The 18,049-nt window shown below is 38.4% G+C and overlaps 1 protein-coding gene and 1 non-coding gene across 10 annotated transcripts in view; both read left to right on the top strand.

Annotated features, from left to right (window-relative positions):
- FAM122B (family with sequence similarity 122B) overlaps positions 1 to 18,049 on the top strand; it is an 82,002-nt gene that overhangs the window by 6,738 nt on the left and 57,215 nt on the right. The window contains exons 3-10 of one of the 9 annotated variants that reach the window (XM_032619992.1): positions 657 to 713; positions 1,017 to 1,060; positions 1,145 to 1,199; positions 1,473 to 1,574; positions 1,916 to 2,001; positions 2,749 to 2,813; positions 5,913 to 6,009; positions 14,639 to 17,610. In XM_032619992.1, the coding sequence (XP_032475883.1) occupies positions 657 to 713; positions 1,017 to 1,060; positions 1,145 to 1,199; positions 1,473 to 1,574; positions 1,916 to 2,001; positions 2,749 to 2,813; positions 5,913 to 6,009; positions 14,639 to 14,783 (651 nt within the window). In that variant the 3' untranslated portion in view covers positions 14,784 to 17,610. Of the gene's footprint in view, positions 1 to 656; positions 714 to 1,016; positions 1,061 to 1,144; positions 1,200 to 1,472; positions 1,575 to 1,915; positions 2,002 to 2,748; positions 2,814 to 5,912; positions 6,010 to 14,638; positions 17,611 to 18,049 lie in introns of those variants that run through there. The other 8 variants (XM_032619995.1, XM_032619993.1, XM_032619994.1 and 5 more) reach the window with 8 other exon arrangements.
- Positions 9,057 to 9,191, top strand: LOC116748199. The gene has a single exon (XR_004348210.1). It is a non-coding gene; the product is annotated as a small nucleolar RNA U109 (small nucleolar RNA).

Raw genomic sequence — 18,049 nt, 5'->3', positions numbered from 1 at the left:
TGCTTGTCTTCCTCCGTCAGTGCGTTGGTAATAAAAATGAATAGAATCAGTGTTTTTGCTTTCCCTTCGTATAGAGTTCCTTATTTTAGATAAGTGGGGTAATGGCTATTTCTAAGACCTGGAGTCTTTTTTTACATAAACGTACACGGCTCTGCATCATTTTGGGAAAAATGTTAAAGTCAGTGCCTGTCTAGCGACAGATGGTGCTTTGAGGTTGGACACCTGGTGTACTTTCTAAAGACTGAATGTACTCGTGGGTCATTTCACATAGGATAAAATGTTGAAACATTAGTTGCTGAATGGCTCTCAGTTTACTTACCTTTGCCTGCTTAGGAGAGGAAGACTGAAGCATTGTTTTCCAACCAGGAAATGCACAATTACTTGCTTCTTGGCTTTTGCCAGAGATGAAGGTTTTCAAGGGTTAAAATTATAATCAGTCATAATTCTTGTAACCAAATTTCTTTATCAATTACATTGTGATCAAAAAAAACCCTGAATGTACTGCCTCTCTAGTGCATTAATGTTCAGTGATTTAAAGAGCTCGATTTCTAAGAAGAATATGAAAAATTATCTAGGAAGAGGTTGTACACTGGCACTGACAGCAGGCCGCTGCTTTGTGATTCAGAAAATAGTAAATGTTTACTTCTTCTTTCCAGTTGCTGTCACCCTCACCTAATCGGATTCCTAGCAGCAGACTGCTTCAAATCAAAAGGGTAAATTTTACTTACTGGCTCAGATCTGTGATTTTCTGCATTTTACATTTTGATTTTATTTTCATTTTGCAGATTTAGATATTAAAAATGAGTCAGGCTGCCACTCTGGTTAGTTGTGGACAGGTTCAAATTCTTCTGAGTGGGCAGATAAAATACAGATGTGGCACAGGTGACAGTCTTAAAATGTCAGTCCCGGTGTACTGTGATGATGTCAAATGAGGCAGAAAAGTCCTTTTCATTTTCTTTGAAATAGAGAACTGTGTGGATAAATTTTATGTTTTCAGCACATGTTTGCCTTTGCAGGAGGAAGGCATGGATATGATGAACAGAGAAACTGCACATGAAAGGTTAGTGCCTCACAAGAACAGGGTGTGGGCAAAGGTATGTCTTGTTTACGAGCACTAATGGCCATTCATTTTTGTCTGTTTTAGAGAAGTGCAAACTGCAATGCAGATAAGCCAATCATGGGATGAGAGCTTGAGCCTGGTAAAGTTTTCACATATCTGCTTGTTTTTTATTTTCTAGAACCCGCTATATTGTTCATTGGCTTCATTCATTTTTTTCATTTACCTCTTGCCCTCCTGTTTCCACATTTGAATTCAGTGTTTTTGATCTCTGCTTTCCCACCAGAATATGAGATTGCAACTTTTTAGAGTCTATACATTTCTGCTCTAAAAATGTAGGCCTATTTGTGTAGTAAAGAAGAACTGTGATGTGTTGAGTTGTGAATTATGAGGAAATAACACTTTCTATTTACAGAGTGATAGTGATTTTGACAAGCCAGAGAAATTATATTCTCCTAAAAGGATTGACTTCACTCCGGTTTCTCCAGCACCATCACCCACCAGAGGATTTGGAAAGGTAGGTTCATTGACAAGATATTAACTCTCTTTCACACACTGACCTGTTTATTCTCTAAAATACACACACACACACACACACACACACACACACACACACACACACTGCCTCAATTTTGATGAATTCAATGACTGGAAGGAAAATTAATAAAAGTCTATAGTAGTAATTTGAAAAAAATCTATCAATCTATCCATCTGTCTATCTATCTATCTATGTATTCTCTCATAAACATGTATGAGAGACAGACAGGTAAGCAATCCTAAGGATGCTGTTGTTGTCATTTTGATAAGAACCTTTTGAAAACTGGAGCACTAGAAGTATTTTAATACGTTTTTCCCTAGCAGTGTTTTTCACCATCCTTACAAATGTTTGTGAGCAGCAGCGGGCTACCACCAAGTCCCGTTCCTAGTCCAAGACGCTTTTCCAGGTAAGTAAACCTGCTTTTTAAATGTGGTTGAAAGGCTGTTCATTAAATTTGTCTCTTTGGTGAACTTTTCCCCCAACATTTTATTATGGAAATTTTCAAACAGCAAAACTGAAAGAATTTCACAGTGAACATCCATATACCTACCACCTATATATTCTACCATTAACATTTTACCATATTTATTTTTTTGAGACTTATGCCAGTTTATGTTCAGAGGGGACACACACACTTGAAAATATATTCTTTATAAGGATAAGGAAAAAAAATTTTTTTAATTGTAGACCAGTCAAAATCCCAAACAACTTATTAATAAGGTTTATCTTTTTTTTTAAAGTGTTGTGGATATTTTGTCTTAGAAAACGAGTTTTTTTTTTTTTTCTGTATGCGGGCATCTCACTGTTGTGGCCTCTCCCGTTGCGGAGCACAGGCTCCAGACGCGCAGGCTCAGCGGCCATGGCTCACGGGCCCAGCCGCTCCGTGGCATGTGGGATCTTCCCGGACCGGGGCACGAACCCGTATCCCCTGCATCGGCAGGTGGACTCTCAACCACTGCACCACCAGGGAAGCCCAGAAAACGAGTTTTTAAAATAGCTTAAAATGCCATGTTATTCCAGATTGTCATATGCCAGGTCAGATCGTGTACTCAACCTACCACACAGACGTTGTCCATTTCTCCCTATGTATCCGTCAATTTTATTGATTTGCCAAAAGTACTTTAATGTCATCCTGTTTGTTTATTCTTTAAAGCAGGAGAAGCCAGAGTCCAGTCAAGTGCATTAGGCCCAGTGTTCTTGGTCCTCTTAAAAGAAAAGGTATGTGTCATCCCCCTTCTGCTATTAAACATAGTCCAGCTTGAGTTACAAATTAGCATTTCTGTCTGAAATGAGTTCAAGGCATGACTCCTTTCTTCTAAAGAAATAGTGAAATATTCTTTCCAATGTATGCTTTACTGATTCTAAATTCTGGGAATTAGTTATTTGATACTGTCTATATTTTTTATACTTCATAACTGAATCTTATTCAGATATTCATAATATCAATATATATTCCAGAAATTTTGCCTCTCAGTGATCTGAATATAAAAGAGATGTAAGTTGATACATTGCAGAAATATGTGTTAATGTCATAGCAAATAAGTCCATACACATGCTGTATGCTCAAATATAAGTCACCACCATTGATGCCTCCCATTTGAGTCTCTATAGGGTTTTTGATATGATAGGGTACTCTTTTTTGTGTGTGTGGTTTATAAGAAATACACTTTATTTTTTTTAAATTAATGTTTTTATTGAAGTAGAGTTGATTTACAATGCTGTGCCAATCTCTGCTGTACAGCAAAGTGACTCAGTTATACACAGACATTCTTTTTTTATATTCTTTTCCATTATGATTTATCCCAGGATAATGAATATAGTTCCCTGTGCTCTGCAGTAGGACCTTGTTGTTTATCCATTCTATGTGTAATAGTTTGCATCTACTAACCCCAAACTCCCAAGGGGTGCTCTCTTTAATTACCTTATTTTAAACCACAAAGCACTGAACGAAAATGATCTCACTCAGTGCTAGTTTTAGATGCTTATAGAGGGCACCCAATGGAGTCTATTAAAAAAAAGGCAAAGAAATTTAACACGGGTTTAGTCATTATTCCTGGGGATATGACCACATGATTACAAGTGTTGGATGTCATTTTAAATGAGAGTTTTAATGATCATTTTAAAAAAGCAATTCAGTAAGTGGTTTTTTTTGTGCAGATCACCTCTGGAGCTAGTAAACAAATCAACTCTTCTAATGTTAGGTAAACAGATACTTGCAGCTTCGGCGAAGACTTTCCAGTGGTATAGCATCATACACAGATTCAAAAAGTGCTATAGGGCTTCCCTGGTGGTGCAGTGGTTGAGAGTCCGCCTGCTGATGCAGGGGACACGGGTTCGTGCCCCGGTCCGGGAAGATCCCACATGCCGCAGAGCGGCTGGGCCCGTGAGCCATGGCCGCTGAGCCTGCGCGTCCGGAGCCTGTGCTCCACAACGGGAGAGGCCACAACAGTGAGAGGCCCGCGTACCGCCAAAAAAAAAAAAAAAAAGTGCTATATTTCAGACAACTTAAAATTAAAGATGGTGTGCTGTGGGGAATAGATGCTGATACAGTGACAATATTTGTATTTAGTGAATAAATTTTATTTTATAAACTAATAGTCTTTTTCCTTAATGCTGCAAGGAATTATTTACAATCCGAAGAACCTTCTCAGGAGCTATTATGTGAAAATAAAACTTGGAAATTAAAGCTAGTATAGTTATTAGTATTAATTTTAAATATGTTGTAGGAAGTTGATGGAATGTAATATGGTTGTTCAGTTTCAAAGCTATTCCAAAATATACCAGCAGATGGAGGGATTCCTTGCTAAAAAACGGCTAAAGTCTTTTGCTAATGAGGTGTTGAAAGCCCGGCAGCAACTTTGAAAAGCCGCATGTTAAAGCATGGAAAAAAGCAAATGAAAACATAACCTTTCTTGAATTGCAGTAATTTTCAGAATAGCTCCAGAGGAAAGATAATATGAATTAATTAATAATATGGGGAAAAAATGAATGTTGCATTTGTTCTTCCTTGATCTTTTTCCATCATAAGAATCTTGTAGAGGTTTAAGTTCATGGTTGCTCATTTCTTAATGGAGTGTAGATAGGCCCATGAATTAAATTGTCTTTAACGTTCAGTTTTAAAGCTCAGATAAAGAGCTTTGAAACCAAGGTATGTGTGTTTTAACTCATAGCTTATTTGGAAAGGGGCTTTTCTGTCTAATTAGGGTTGTTAGTCTGTGCACTCCCAGTGGCAAAATGTTAAGCATTATTTGTTCTGATGCAAAGTTTTTCCATTCCCAGTTCTGAGAAAATCTGTAGGATTGAAGTAGCCAGTACAACATCAATTTTGTGAATTAATTAATAGTTGCTTTCAGTTACAGATGTGCTTTCAAACTTATATTTTCTAATCTTCATTTTCACTAAGTAGCCTAAAGCAACCTTTGATTTATATGCTCTTTATCAGACTGCATGCCTTTGAATCCATTTGACTTCAACTCAGGAAATGTTCTGACATTAAAATATATAAAATCAAGAGTCTTTACTAATCATCTAGCATAAATTATTATTCACCGTGAGCTTCAGCTCTTGGGGGATACTTTATTTCTGCTGTAGTTATTAGTCTTGATTCATTTTGCCTAATGCAATCAGTGTTCTACTTTTCTATTAAAGAACCTGACTATATGGGCAGCAGACTACATACAATAAATGAGAAGGTATTTTTAGGGCTGCTGACTTTTTTTTTTGCGGTACATGGGCCTCTCACTGTTGTGGCCTCTCCCGTTGTGGAGCACAGCCTCCGGACGCGCAGGCTCAGCGGCCATGGCTCACGGGCCCAGCCGCTCCATGGCATGTGGGATCTTCCCGGACCGGGGCACGAACCCGTGTCCCCCGCATCGGCAGGCGGACTCTCAACCACTGCGCCACCAGGGAAGCCCCGGCTGCTGACTTTTTAGTTGAGTTTATGTGGCAGTATATTTCTTCTACATTAAAGCACATGGGGGGCTTCCCTGGTGGCGCAGTGGTTGAGAGTCCGCCTGCCGATGCGGGGGACACGGGTTCGTGCCCCGGTCCGGGAAGATCCCACATGCCATGGAGCGGCTGGGCCCGTGAGCCATGGCCGCTGAGCCTGCGCGTCCGGAGCCTGTGTACCGCCAACGGGAGAGGCCACAACAGTGAGAGGCCCGCGTACAGCAAAAAAAAAAAAGCACATGGGAAAATAGCTTTCAAGTAACAGTTTGAAGTATTCCGATCTTTGGTTAAACAAAGATCACCCCATTTTAGCAGCAAGCCTGTATCTGTAAAATTGCTTTATGGTAGCATCATCTCTTTCTGTTTTAGGTGAAATGGAGACCGAAAGCCAGCCCAAGAGGCTCTTCCAAGGCACTACCACTATGCTGTCTCCGGAGGCTGCACAATTGTCTGATCTCAGTTCATGGTAAAAAATGAAATAAAATCCAAAGGATACTAGGGAATGATGTATTTGAAAAGAACCGCAGCAAAAGTATATTGGGATCATTTAAAACATATTCAACTTTTTATCCATGCTCCCTAGAGGTGAAATCTCCATGGAGATGTAGACAGTGTGAGAAACCAGATTCTTTGAAAGTCACCAGGACTTCCTTTGGAAGTGCGTGTATCTTTTTGGCACCTTCGCCTTCATGCCTAGCTCCTGTTAGGTCAGCCTCTCAGTAGGTGCTAATAGTGTGGGAGAGTGTCAACAGCTGGATGGCATGAGAAGGAGCTTCTGGGTTGCCCTGGGTAATATGCCTTGATTGTAGCTGCTCTGCCTGCATTTTGTATTATATCCTTTTAACTTAGCAGAGAACACCAGCATTCTCTTAAGCATGGCATTTTCTAAATAGCACTATCTGTTGTTATAAAATCTTTTTGAAAATTTTGGGGTGTTTCGTCACAATAGTAACTAAAGTTTCGTTTAAATAGTAACACTTGCAGATTCCTGTGGTCTGTTCACATAACTTTTTTTTAGTCTTTTAGTCTTACTCATCCGAGTTTAGATGTCTAACTTAAGGCCCTTTCATGTTTTTGTGCGAAAGTTAACTTCTTTTCCTGTACCCAAACTTGAGTACTTGGATGAGTTGAGTACTTGGATGCCAACATACTTATAGGAAGGAAGAGAAAGGGATAATAGCAGTGGCCAGGTGATATTTTGAAATCTTTCAGTACGTTTCAGTCAACTTACTGAGCACCCACGTTCTGGATGCAATTGTGTAGTGCCTTGCAGAACTTTTTGTTCCCTGAATTTTATGGCTAAGGTTCTTTTTTTTTTAAGAACCCCAGAGGGCGTTCACTTTAAAATAAAAAAGATGGTGCTCTCTAAATGGAAGAATCCTGTAAGCCACTTATAAGTTATACAGACTGACGATTCTTTCTTTCCAAATCACTTATTCATTGTTTTTCCAAGGTAACCTCTACTTCTAGTTGACCCAAGAAGTCACAGATTATTCTAGCTCATTAGGCTCGTTGATCAGTACCATTCTAACCTTGGAACAGATGCCTTTTAGATGGTTCTGGCTATTTTCAGCCCCACACTCTCTCTTCTCTCTCATCCCTGTCTGTCCTTGTTAGCTCAATGTGCTAAATTTGGTACAGAATGTCTTTCCAGGTATGTAGATGATTGCAAAGAGAAAACTTCTAAAGCTTGTCAAGAGGACTAGTGGGTGAAACTCTATACTGAGTGGAAACTGCATATCACTTTTATGGTAAAGTGTGTTTTAATATAGGCACATGACATTATAAATAGATTTCCTTACGCAGTTACTAACCAAGTAACCAAGTTCATGTTAAATGATATGAAAGCATTCGCCAAGCTAAAAACATACAGGGTGAGGTGATTTTTTTTTTTTTAATATTGCTGTAGGCTGACTGTGCTTGACGCTATGAAACAGGTTCACACTAATAAGTAAGGAAGGACAGAGAATATATGGCATTTACCAAGTGCCCTCTCCCCTTGTTCAGACGTTTACTCCTCTGAGCAGCACAACCTAAGCTGTCTGTGATGGTAGCTGTTGTGAGGCTTCTGTTTTTTTTTTTTGGCCATGCCACATGGCTTGCAGAATCTCAGTTCCCTGACCAGGGGTTGAACCCAGGCCACGGCAGTGAAAACCTGGAATTCTAACCACTAGGCCACCAGGGAACTCCCATGAGGCTTCTATTTCTATTGCCACCACCTCCATTCTCCGTAGACATGTGACTGGCTGTGGGAGCCCTGGGAACATCAACATTGGGGATGAAGGGCACTTCTGATCTGTAAACACAAAAAGTGTCGCCTCACACTGGAGAGATAGGCTTTATTCGTGGCTGCTCATAGAGTGCTAACAAGCCAACATATGGCTCAAGTAATATATTAAAAAGAAACTTATTACTCAAAATTCACAAAACTCAGTACCAAAGATATTTAGGTGATTAAACTTTCAAGCGATGTTTTTAGTAAGTTTGGAGCATCTGGACTTCTGAGGCTGTTAAAGCTGACAGTCGCAATAAGACACTTGGAACACCTTGTGTACTAAGATTGCTGACATTTATGTCTTACAATTAACAGAATTTAAATATGAGTTATTCATGATACGTACAATTGGATTCTGCTTTTGCAGAAACTTTTTTTCCTATCTCTTAAAAGCAGCTTCGTTGATCAGAGATCCATATTCTTAGAAATGGGGACAGAGACAGAAGCTACCTGTTGCCAAGGATAACAATCTACTCGATAACTAAGGAAACCATTTTTATACATTTTAGGGAGAGAAAAGGTATCAGATCATCAGTAGGTATTATCTCATCATTTCAATCATTATAGTTTGTTCCCTGCCCCACTCCATAAAGAAGAGATGGGTTTTAAAACTTTAAAGTTTATATACTAGATAATGATCTTTAAAAGCTTGCATCTTTGAAGTATAAATTATCAATAAATGTGAAGTTTGAGTATTGACCCATATGGAGTTTGTGTCCGGTGTGCCAACTGCTATGCAAAGGAATAGTAGGCCTCCTTTTCATAAACCTATTTCTTTTTTTTTAGTGATTGAATCTTTTTTGTTTGTTTGTTTATTTTATTTATTTATTTTTGGCTTTGTTGGGTCTTCATTGCTGTGCGCTGGCTTTCTCCAGTTGTGGCGAGCGGGGGCTACTCTTCATTGTGGTGCACGGGCTTCTCATCGCGGCGACCTCTCTTGTTGCGGAGCACGGGCTCTAGGCACGCGGGCTCTAGAGCATAGGCCCAGTAGTTTTGGCGTACAGGCTTAGTTGCTCCACGGCTTGTGGGATCCTCCTGGACCAGGGCTCGAACACGTGCCACCAGGGAAGCCCTATAAACCTATTTTTTACTAAGAATTCTTTTTTTTGCCAAGCAAATCCGGGGACCTTTGTTAACCACAAGGTAGGAATTACGTCATTCTGCATTTAGTCCTTATGAACATCAGGAGTTTGACCATAGCTCGGAAGTACACCTTTACATGGCGCTTTCATTCTTTTCTTCATGCTGGGAACTCTTGTTCTGCTCCTCATTCTTTTAGGAATAAGGCTATCTGTGGCATATAAAATAAAGGAGTTTTCAGGGCTGCTAGCCATGTAGTGAAGATTAAGTGATAGTCTATTTCTCCTACAGAAAAGGAAAAAGTCTTCCATGAAATTTCCTGCCCAGTGCCTTAGTGTTAACAGGACTGCTGACTTAACCTTTATGGTTTTATTTTAACATTTTACACTAGATTTATCTTAGTGACTTTTAACATTTTTTTAATGTGTGTGTCACGGCAAGAAAATTTTATCATGAGTATGTTACATGTACAAAGAATAAGGTAATCATTATTTATTATGACAGAAATGTTCACATATACTTGAAGATGTTTATGTGAGCAGCTTAGACTTCTGTGCTGATACTTTTTTTCTGGTGATTAAAGAGCAGTATTTTTCATTAAAATTTCTTTCTTCCAGTTTTACTGAGTATAGTTGACATGCAGCACTGTATAAGTTCAAGGTGTGCAGCATAGTGATGTGACTCACGTACGTCATGAAATGACGGCCGCAATAAGTTTAGTGAACGTCCATCATCTCATGTAGATACCAAATTAAAGAAATAGAAAACGAATTTTTTCCTTGTGATGAGACCTCTTAGGATTTGACTTTCTTAACAACTTTCATTTATAACATATAGCCACGTTCATTATCTTGATCATGTTGTACGTTACATCCCTATGTGCTGATACTTTAAAACTCCTATCCCCAAAGTGACAGTGGAACTGATCATATTTAACTATGTGATCTTAAAAACCTAGAGGTTATACAGCAAGATAATGCTGGGTCTTCGTAAGGTAAGATAGTAGAGAGTAGAGAACAAACCCTATGGACCAGTTTAACCCACACCAAGGGGTAGGGGGATGCCCTGTAGTCTTACCTTATACTAAAATCTGTGCTGGGACTGATAGGGCTGCGGCTGATTTCTAGCGCATTTACCTGCCTGGCATTTATCTGATAGAACCCAATTTACTGACTGGACAAGGCACAAGAGTGGCTCCACCAGATGCGTGATAGCGTGAGTCACACTGGACAACCTAATTTTGTTGTTACTTTATCACTGAATGTTTTAATGATTCCCTTATACTTTCTCCCTTAGTTTTTTTAGACAGAGGGCACTACTTTAGCTGTCATAAGTATTTTTGGTGGTGTGGTTCAAATACTGCCTCAACTGGTATAGTCAGTGGCTGAAATGAATTAGTTTACTTTTGTTTCACGTACTCCTGTGTCCAATTTGAATTGTCTAGGTCCTTTGCTTTCCTGCCGTTGTTTGGCTTTGGGCCACTAGTCTAAGGCTCATTAGCACCTCCATCAGAGCTTAAACTAGGAAAGGAAAAAAGAGAGAAACTTAAATTGGACCACGCTTTGTTGCTTTTAGAAGCCCTGGTAGAAGGTTTAATAGCAGACATAGTGAAAATCACTTTTGTACAGTGATCTCTCTGGAATTACAAAATCACGTTAAGTCTTGCTTGTGGGTATATTAACAGTGGGTAATTTGTGACCTGTAGTCACTGCTTCTGGGACCAAGCATAGTAGTGCCAGATTAATTAGAACAGAAACTAGATTTTAGTTTAGTGAAAATACCTGGTTAAAGGTTTACCAGGCTCTGAATTTAAATTGCACTGGAGACTAAATGCAAGTATGCTATTTTTCTGTCAATGAAACACAATTATATATGTTTATAGTTAATAATTGAGAAGAAATTCTTGAAAAAAATATATTCTTGAAAAAATACATGAAGTGAAATGTTGCCTCATTTTTTTTCTTGGTAACTTCCCTATTAGCTTATTTCTTTAAGGTAATCAACAGCATTAGACGACAGATTTCATGGCGAGTCACGTTCTATGTTTTTGAATGAATACAGGATTCACCTAAGAAGCAGGCTTTATGGCAAATGGAATCTTTTAACCCAGGGCTCACCATAAGTCTGGTTGGAATAAGAAAGTATTTATATTCAGATTATCTGTTTGGTGGCCAAATTTTAATCTAAGCCTGTTTCTTCCTGCCAAGTAGCAGAGAGCGTGTCCTTCGGCTTCCCAGCCAATATGTGCTTTAGGAAAGTAAATTCATTTTAGTATTAGTCTAGGCAAAATGCTGCAGAAGGAAAATCACATATGTTCCAAAGGCAAATATAAAGGTCTTTTGATTTTCCAACGTCTTAGATAATCTGTGCAACTTTCTTTCAGTACTTTGAATAATTCATATTTTAGACCCATTTTGCCATTTGGTTGAAAAAATACCAGAGCCAGCTAAATTTTCCAAACTTCTTACTTAAAAGTGGTATTATTAATGATGCATTGGACCGCAGAAAGTATAGAGTAGGAGGATTGGGAAATATACTATTTCCATTTTTATTGGGTTGGCCAAAATGTTCCTTCGGTTTTTAAGTAAAACTAGAAGACACATTTTTCATTTTCACCAAGAACATTATTGAACAACGTATTCACTGTTTTGTTCCACTACCTTCTGCCATTTTTCAGGCAACTTCATAATTTCATTTACCCAAAACTTTTTATCTTTTTGTGCAAAGCACTGTTCCAGGTGCCTTTTACAGTCTTCCAGGAAATTGAAATTTTTTCCATTAAGAGAATTTTGTAAAGACAGACAGAAATCAATGGAACTCCGAAGGTGCAATGTCTGGTGAATACGGCGGATGAATCAGAACTTCCCAGCCAAGCTGTAACAGTTTTTACCTGGTCGTCAAAGAAACATGCAGTCCTGCGTTATCCTGATGGAAGATGATGCGTTTTCTGTTGACCGATTCTGGACGCTTTTTGTCAAGTGCTGCTTTCAGTTGGTCTAATTGGGAGCGGTACTTGTTGGAATTAATCGTTTGGTTTTCCAGAAGGAGCTGATGATAGAGGACTCCCTTCCAATCCCACCATATGCACACCATCACGTTCTTTGGATGGAGACTGGCCTTTGAAGTGGTTGGTGGTGGTTCATTTCGCTCGCCCCATGATCTCTTCTGTTCCCCATTATTGTACAGTACCCACTTTTCATTGCCCGACACAATTTGTTTTAAAAACAGAACATTTAAATAGAGAATCGTATGCAGAAATACTGGTTTTTTGGTGTTTTTTTTTTGTTTTTTTTTGTTTTTTTTTTTTGCTTACGTGGAACCCAAACATCAAAGTGATGAATGTAACCAAGCTGGTGCAAATGATTTTCAACGCTTGATTTGGATATTTTGAGTACGTCGGCTATCTCCCGCGTGGTATAACATTAATTGTTCTCAATTAATGTCTCGATTTGATCACTATCAACGTCAACTGGTCTACCCGACTGTGGAGCATCAGCCAGCGAGAAATCTCCAGCACAAAACTTTGCAAACCACTTTTGACACGTTTGATCAGTCACAGCACCTTCTCTATACACTGCACAATCTTTTTTGTGTGTGTTTCAGTTGTGTTTTTAACCTTTCTTGACATAATAAAGCATAATATGCCGAAAATGTTGCTATTTTCTTCCATCTTCAATATTAAAATGGCTACACAAAAATTCACCAATTTTGATATTTTTTAAATGCACGCTGATACGACAGCTGTCACAACACAGTCTAACAAAATTGTTTCGAATGAAGTTAAAGATGACTAAGCGCTACTATTGCCATCTTATGGGAAAAAACGAACGAACCTTTTGGCCAACCCGATATTTTTACTTTTCCAAAGCCTATTTGTATTCTGTTTCCATCTGAAAACAATCCACAGGCAAAAGAAAGAAATGACAGTTTGAAGAAATATAAGAGTAGAGAAGCTGGGTTGGGGGAAGTTACATTTTATTAAGGGTGGTACAAAGCCCAGAAACTTCCAAATGTATCATAGGTTGCTTAACAGTGGAAATGTATTAACTTGGAAATTCATAAAAACGATAATATTAAAGACATAATATTGAGTTTCAGGGCAGTTTAGACCAGGATGAGCTTTTGCAAAGGAGCTAGTGATCAAACTTAAACTAGAACCTATATTTGCTGATTCACAAGTCCTTCTCCAATTCTATGCTTTGTTTCCTTTTCAAAAATAAAAAAGTGTGTCTGTGTAGATCCTAAAACTACCTGACTCCCTCGCCAGCTTTCTCTCATCATGTTCTCCTTGCTCCCTGTGCTATAGCCATACTAGCCTGGTTTTGGCTCCTAGAAATAACCTTGCTTCTTCCCCAGCTTTACCCAGTTAAGGCCTACTCATCTTTCAGACAACTGCTCAAATATCACTTTGGGGGAGCCTTGTTCCTCCGTATTCCTCCAAATTAGATCAGGTCACCCATGTTATATACTCTCAGAGTCCCTTATATCTTTACTGCTTTGATCACAAATTATAATTATATATTTATTAGCATGATTATATAACTGTCTGTCTCCTGTACTATACTGTAAATTAGATGAGGGCAGGGATCATGTCTGTCTTATATACCATTGTATTTCTAATAGCTGGCGTACATTCTGCACTTGGCAGGTACTCAGTAAATATTAGAAGAAATGTAATGACTGAATGAGTGAATTCGGGCCAAATATACAGCACAGAGCTTACACGTTGTATTGATGGGTATCGTAGCCAGGAAGGCAGCCTCATGTCACATTGTGAAGGCTGCCAATTGTGAACGCTAAAGTCTGTAGCCAGATTCATGAGGCAGGCTGGCTTGATTGTTGGGAGCCCTGGGAGCCTGGGCTGGATGGGTCAGGTGTCCCCAGGCTGGGTTCTAGAGGCTCTTGATGACCAGATCAGGAGTCTTAGTGGAAGGACAGGAGCACAAGCCAATTGTCAGGATTCAAGAGGCAAATGGGCTGTGAGGGTATTGGGTCTGTGGATATAGAGCATTCCTATTAGAAGCTTGACTGGAAGTTAACTGAAGGGATCAAAGAAACAAGTCTTTTAGAAATAGGAGGGAGACCTTTGAGTTTTGAAAGCAATAGGAAAGGAAATAGTCTAAGAAATTCATAAAATGAGAAGAACATAAAAGGCAAATAATGGAGGAAATTAGAAAAAAATGTGTATGAGTCGAAGGGCTCTTGGGAGTGGGGAAGTGATAAAATCTAGAGCAGTTGAAAGACTGTTCTGGAATGGAAGGACCATGAAGCAGTATACTTGCTAGAATACTTCCGACAGTCCAGGGTACCTCAACGAGTAACCACTCCTCTTACTCGAAGGCTGAAGGTAAGAAGAGAAGTATAAAAATAAAACCAATTTTTTAAAGAAGAGAAATATAAGGGTAGAAATCGCTTGAGCGGAAGGTAGGGGAACTCCCTCACGGAAACCATGACATGTCAAGAGGAACACTTACTGGTATGTTGGACCTTCTGGTGCCTCTAGGAGAGCACCCAAATGATACAGAACCTTGCGTGTCTTAACTTGGGATTTCTCTGACATTGTCCTCTCCCAGGTATCTGAATATAGTACATTCTCTAGTTTTGCTGTTGCTTTTATGCTTTTTATGATTTACCAATGCTGTACTGATCCGTGAGTTCTTGAAACCATGTCATTGCATGTTATGTTTGCCTTTACCCTGATAGATGCATCTGCTTATAATTCTTTTTGCTTTGTCCTCAGTTCAGATATTTTGGATGGCAGTAGTAGCCGCAGTGGCTTGTCCTCAGACTCACTGGCTAAAGGCAGCACAACCGCAGAGGCTCCAGTAGCATGCTCCAATTCATGCTCTCCGTTCATCTTGATGGATGATCTCTCACCCAAGTGACTTACCCATTTCTGATTCAGTGTTCTAACTGCTGTTTCCTGCAGAAAACATTCAGGGAGGAACACAGGGAACTTTGATCCATAATGAGGATTAAAGTGTTACTGATCTAAACCATTTTGATGCCGTTCTTTTTTGGCACTTCTCTAAAGTTTGATTTTATGAGTGTAGTAACCTTACTTAGGTCTCTTTTTGCTGATCTCATTTTGAACTAGTAATGGATTTCAAATACTCATTTTTGATTGCTTAGAGTACATATATATATATATATATTTTTTTTTTTTCTCAGTGCTTCAAAGAGCACGTATTTTAGAGTCTATACATTTAAGGAAAGCACTAATACGTATTTTCAACAATGGTTCTTTTTCCCAGCAGTGTCATGACAGCTAGAGTTGATCAGAAATTCTCTTGCTTGAGAGATTTTTGTTGTTGTTGTTCTCTGTTGACTATATAAGTCTCAAATCTCTTTATCTCACAATATTAGATGCGTTGCTTTTGATATAAGTTTTTATTTTTCTGCATCAGCTTAAAGTACATTATTTTGTTTCCCTTTCCTGTTTGAGCCGCTTCCTTGCCATTTCTCACAAAGGGGAAAAAACATGTCGTTGCTTTCATTACTGTGCATATTGCTTCTTTGCTGTTGGAGTGTAGGATGCAAGGGTTGATTTTAGTGCTGAGAATGTAAACGGACTTAACAGGATGCCGGGATTAGTCACCACAGCTTCTTATGACTAAGCTACCCCAGTTGATATTGTTCTCCTCAAACCTGTTGCCCTAAGGAATATATAAAATATTGTTAATGTTTCTAGGTGGTGTTATCAAGGAGAAGAAATTCCTGCCTTGACCAGATGTGTGGAGCATCTACAAATGAATGAATAATGTTATTTACACACAAACCACTGTGTAGAAAAGTGTACACGGAGCTTGACAGCTTGTCTTGGGTGGTGTAATGAGGCCTGAGGGGCCTTGGGGTTCAGTATCATGCTGTAAAGATGTATATCATAAGGTAGGATAGACAACGGGCTTTATGTGTCTGATTGCCACATACCGTTTTGATTGCTGCTTCTTTCTGATTACTTTTTTGTCATTGGAGTTGTTTGTTTTGTTGTGTGGTGAGTGGTGTTGTCAACTGTATTTTGGTTATTGTGTTGCCCCCAGAATCAGAGTCCAGTTCTTCTACATGCTGCCTTATGGGAAGCGCAGTTTAATATCTATGAGGAAGCTTTTAGGAGCTGCCAAAGTCAATGTCATTGTGCATTCTGCTTTTAAGAAGCTGTTTGAGCTGTCAACAGTGTACATGATAGTAAGTCTGCGGTACCATAAGTTATTTAACATTTAAAAGAGGAAAATCCCGATAGAGCTATTTTAAAAACCTGAGTGTAATCTATTGCCATGTTATTTATTATTTAAAACTGTGTGCAAAATGTCTGTTGTGATAGATCTCTTTTAATGTTCAGACATCGTGGTTGGATTGTCTGTATTTAACATGCAAATTTGCCTGCTAGGACCATAATATTCCATTTTTAAATGAATGTAAGAAATGAAAACTACTGCTTTTGTGTCTTTTGAAGGCAAAGGTCGTTGAATTTTAAAGGAAGATGATGTGCTTTGAGGGTACCCACAGACTAGTAATACTGTAGGGCTTGAAGGGAAACCTATTCTCTCTGAATTATAAGAGAGCATCACTTAGCTTGCAGTAAGTAGTTCTCTTGTAGCATCAGCTGTGTTGTTTATTTTAAATTGTGATAACTGCCATAATGGCCATTCGAGGCTTTATTTCTCATATTGGCTTTCACCTGTGCAAAGTCCATAATCCTTCAAACCTAACATGAATGTACATACTATGAAGATTGTTCTCAGTATGTCATTTTAAAGAAAATTTACATCAGTGGTATGCAGTGTATTTATTCTGTTTGTGAAAGAACCATGTTAAAAGTCTCTGCCTATATAATACTGAGAGGTGGTTTTCTCCTATAGGGTATTTATCCACCAGCTCTCTACTGTCTTCTTTGCCTTAAAGGGACACTTTTGGCCATCATTTTTTGGCTCTAATTTAGGACTCTTAAGACATAACCTTTAGAATGTAATGATATTTAAATTTATTTTTGAAATTCAGCGGTGGGGTAGAATTGGGACAGGAAAATGCAGTTGTTCCTCTGTTATGAGAACTAGGAGGCAAGGTAACTGACTTTACTGTTTAAGCCAAGGTTCATTTTTATCGTTTAAAGTGACTAGAAAGTTAAGTTTGTGCAGGGGTTGTTTCGGATTACATAAAAGATAGAGATGCTAACCTTCAGGTGAGCTTTGTTGACAGTACTCCTTTATTTTTATATAAAGTCTAATATTTGAAAAGTGATCATTATAAAGTAAAATTCTCTCTTCCTATTCTAATATGATATCATATTTTAGGCTTCTATTTGAAAACAAGTATAAGAGATGATATGATAAGAAAATTTACTAGATGCTCTTTTTGCTTGACTGACATATAATCACTGTGTTTCATGATAACTGCTTTTGGAATAATAATAAGTTTTGTGAACTGCTGACCTTGTGTATATCTTAGAATGCAAACTTAATAAAGTGTGTACACATGCATAAAATTCTGTAAAATTTTTAAGCCTATCCATATCCCAGTATTGCATTCTCTGTGTCTAATTGCAGTCAAGTTTTGAATAAAAGGATATGGGGAACACAAAAGAACTGATAGCTGTTTTGAAGTTTGGGTTGTTTCCCAAAACAAAGAGAAACCTCTCCACATAATCTGTCAAATTTTCAAGAGCATTTTGTAGAATTTGACAATTTACAAGGTTCTTGCCAAGGCTGCACGTATTTCTTACTTGTTTTGGATTTATTGTATCTTGTGTTTTTTTTTACATATTCATAAGACTCTAAATTGTTTTTGGAGCAAGGTGGCGGGGGTGGGTAGACAGGCAAAAAATAAAAGCCTTTCATGCATGACTCAGGCTTTAAACACTCACTTTTCTTTTCAGTATTTAAAAAATACATGAACTATTTTATTTCACACTTAGAGAAAAGTTGCAAGAATAGCCCAAAGAACTCCCATATATTTTTCACCCAGGTTCCTCAGTTGTTGATATTTAACCACATTAGTTTTACCATCCCTCCCACTCGCTTGTATGTATGTATGTGTCTGTGTATATTTGTATGTGTGTGTCACATTTTTTCTGAACCATCTGAGAATAAGATACATACATGATACCCCATTACTCTTAAGTGCTTCAGTGTAAATTTCCTAAAGACAAGGACAT

The sequence above is a fragment of the Phocoena sinus genome, chromosome X (assembly GCF_008692025.1).
Source record: "Phocoena sinus isolate mPhoSin1 chromosome X, mPhoSin1.pri, whole genome shotgun sequence".
In the NCBI taxonomy this organism is placed as follows: domain Eukaryota; kingdom Metazoa; phylum Chordata; class Mammalia; order Artiodactyla; family Phocoenidae; genus Phocoena; species Phocoena sinus.
This window is presented reverse-complemented; position numbering and strand designations above follow the sequence as displayed.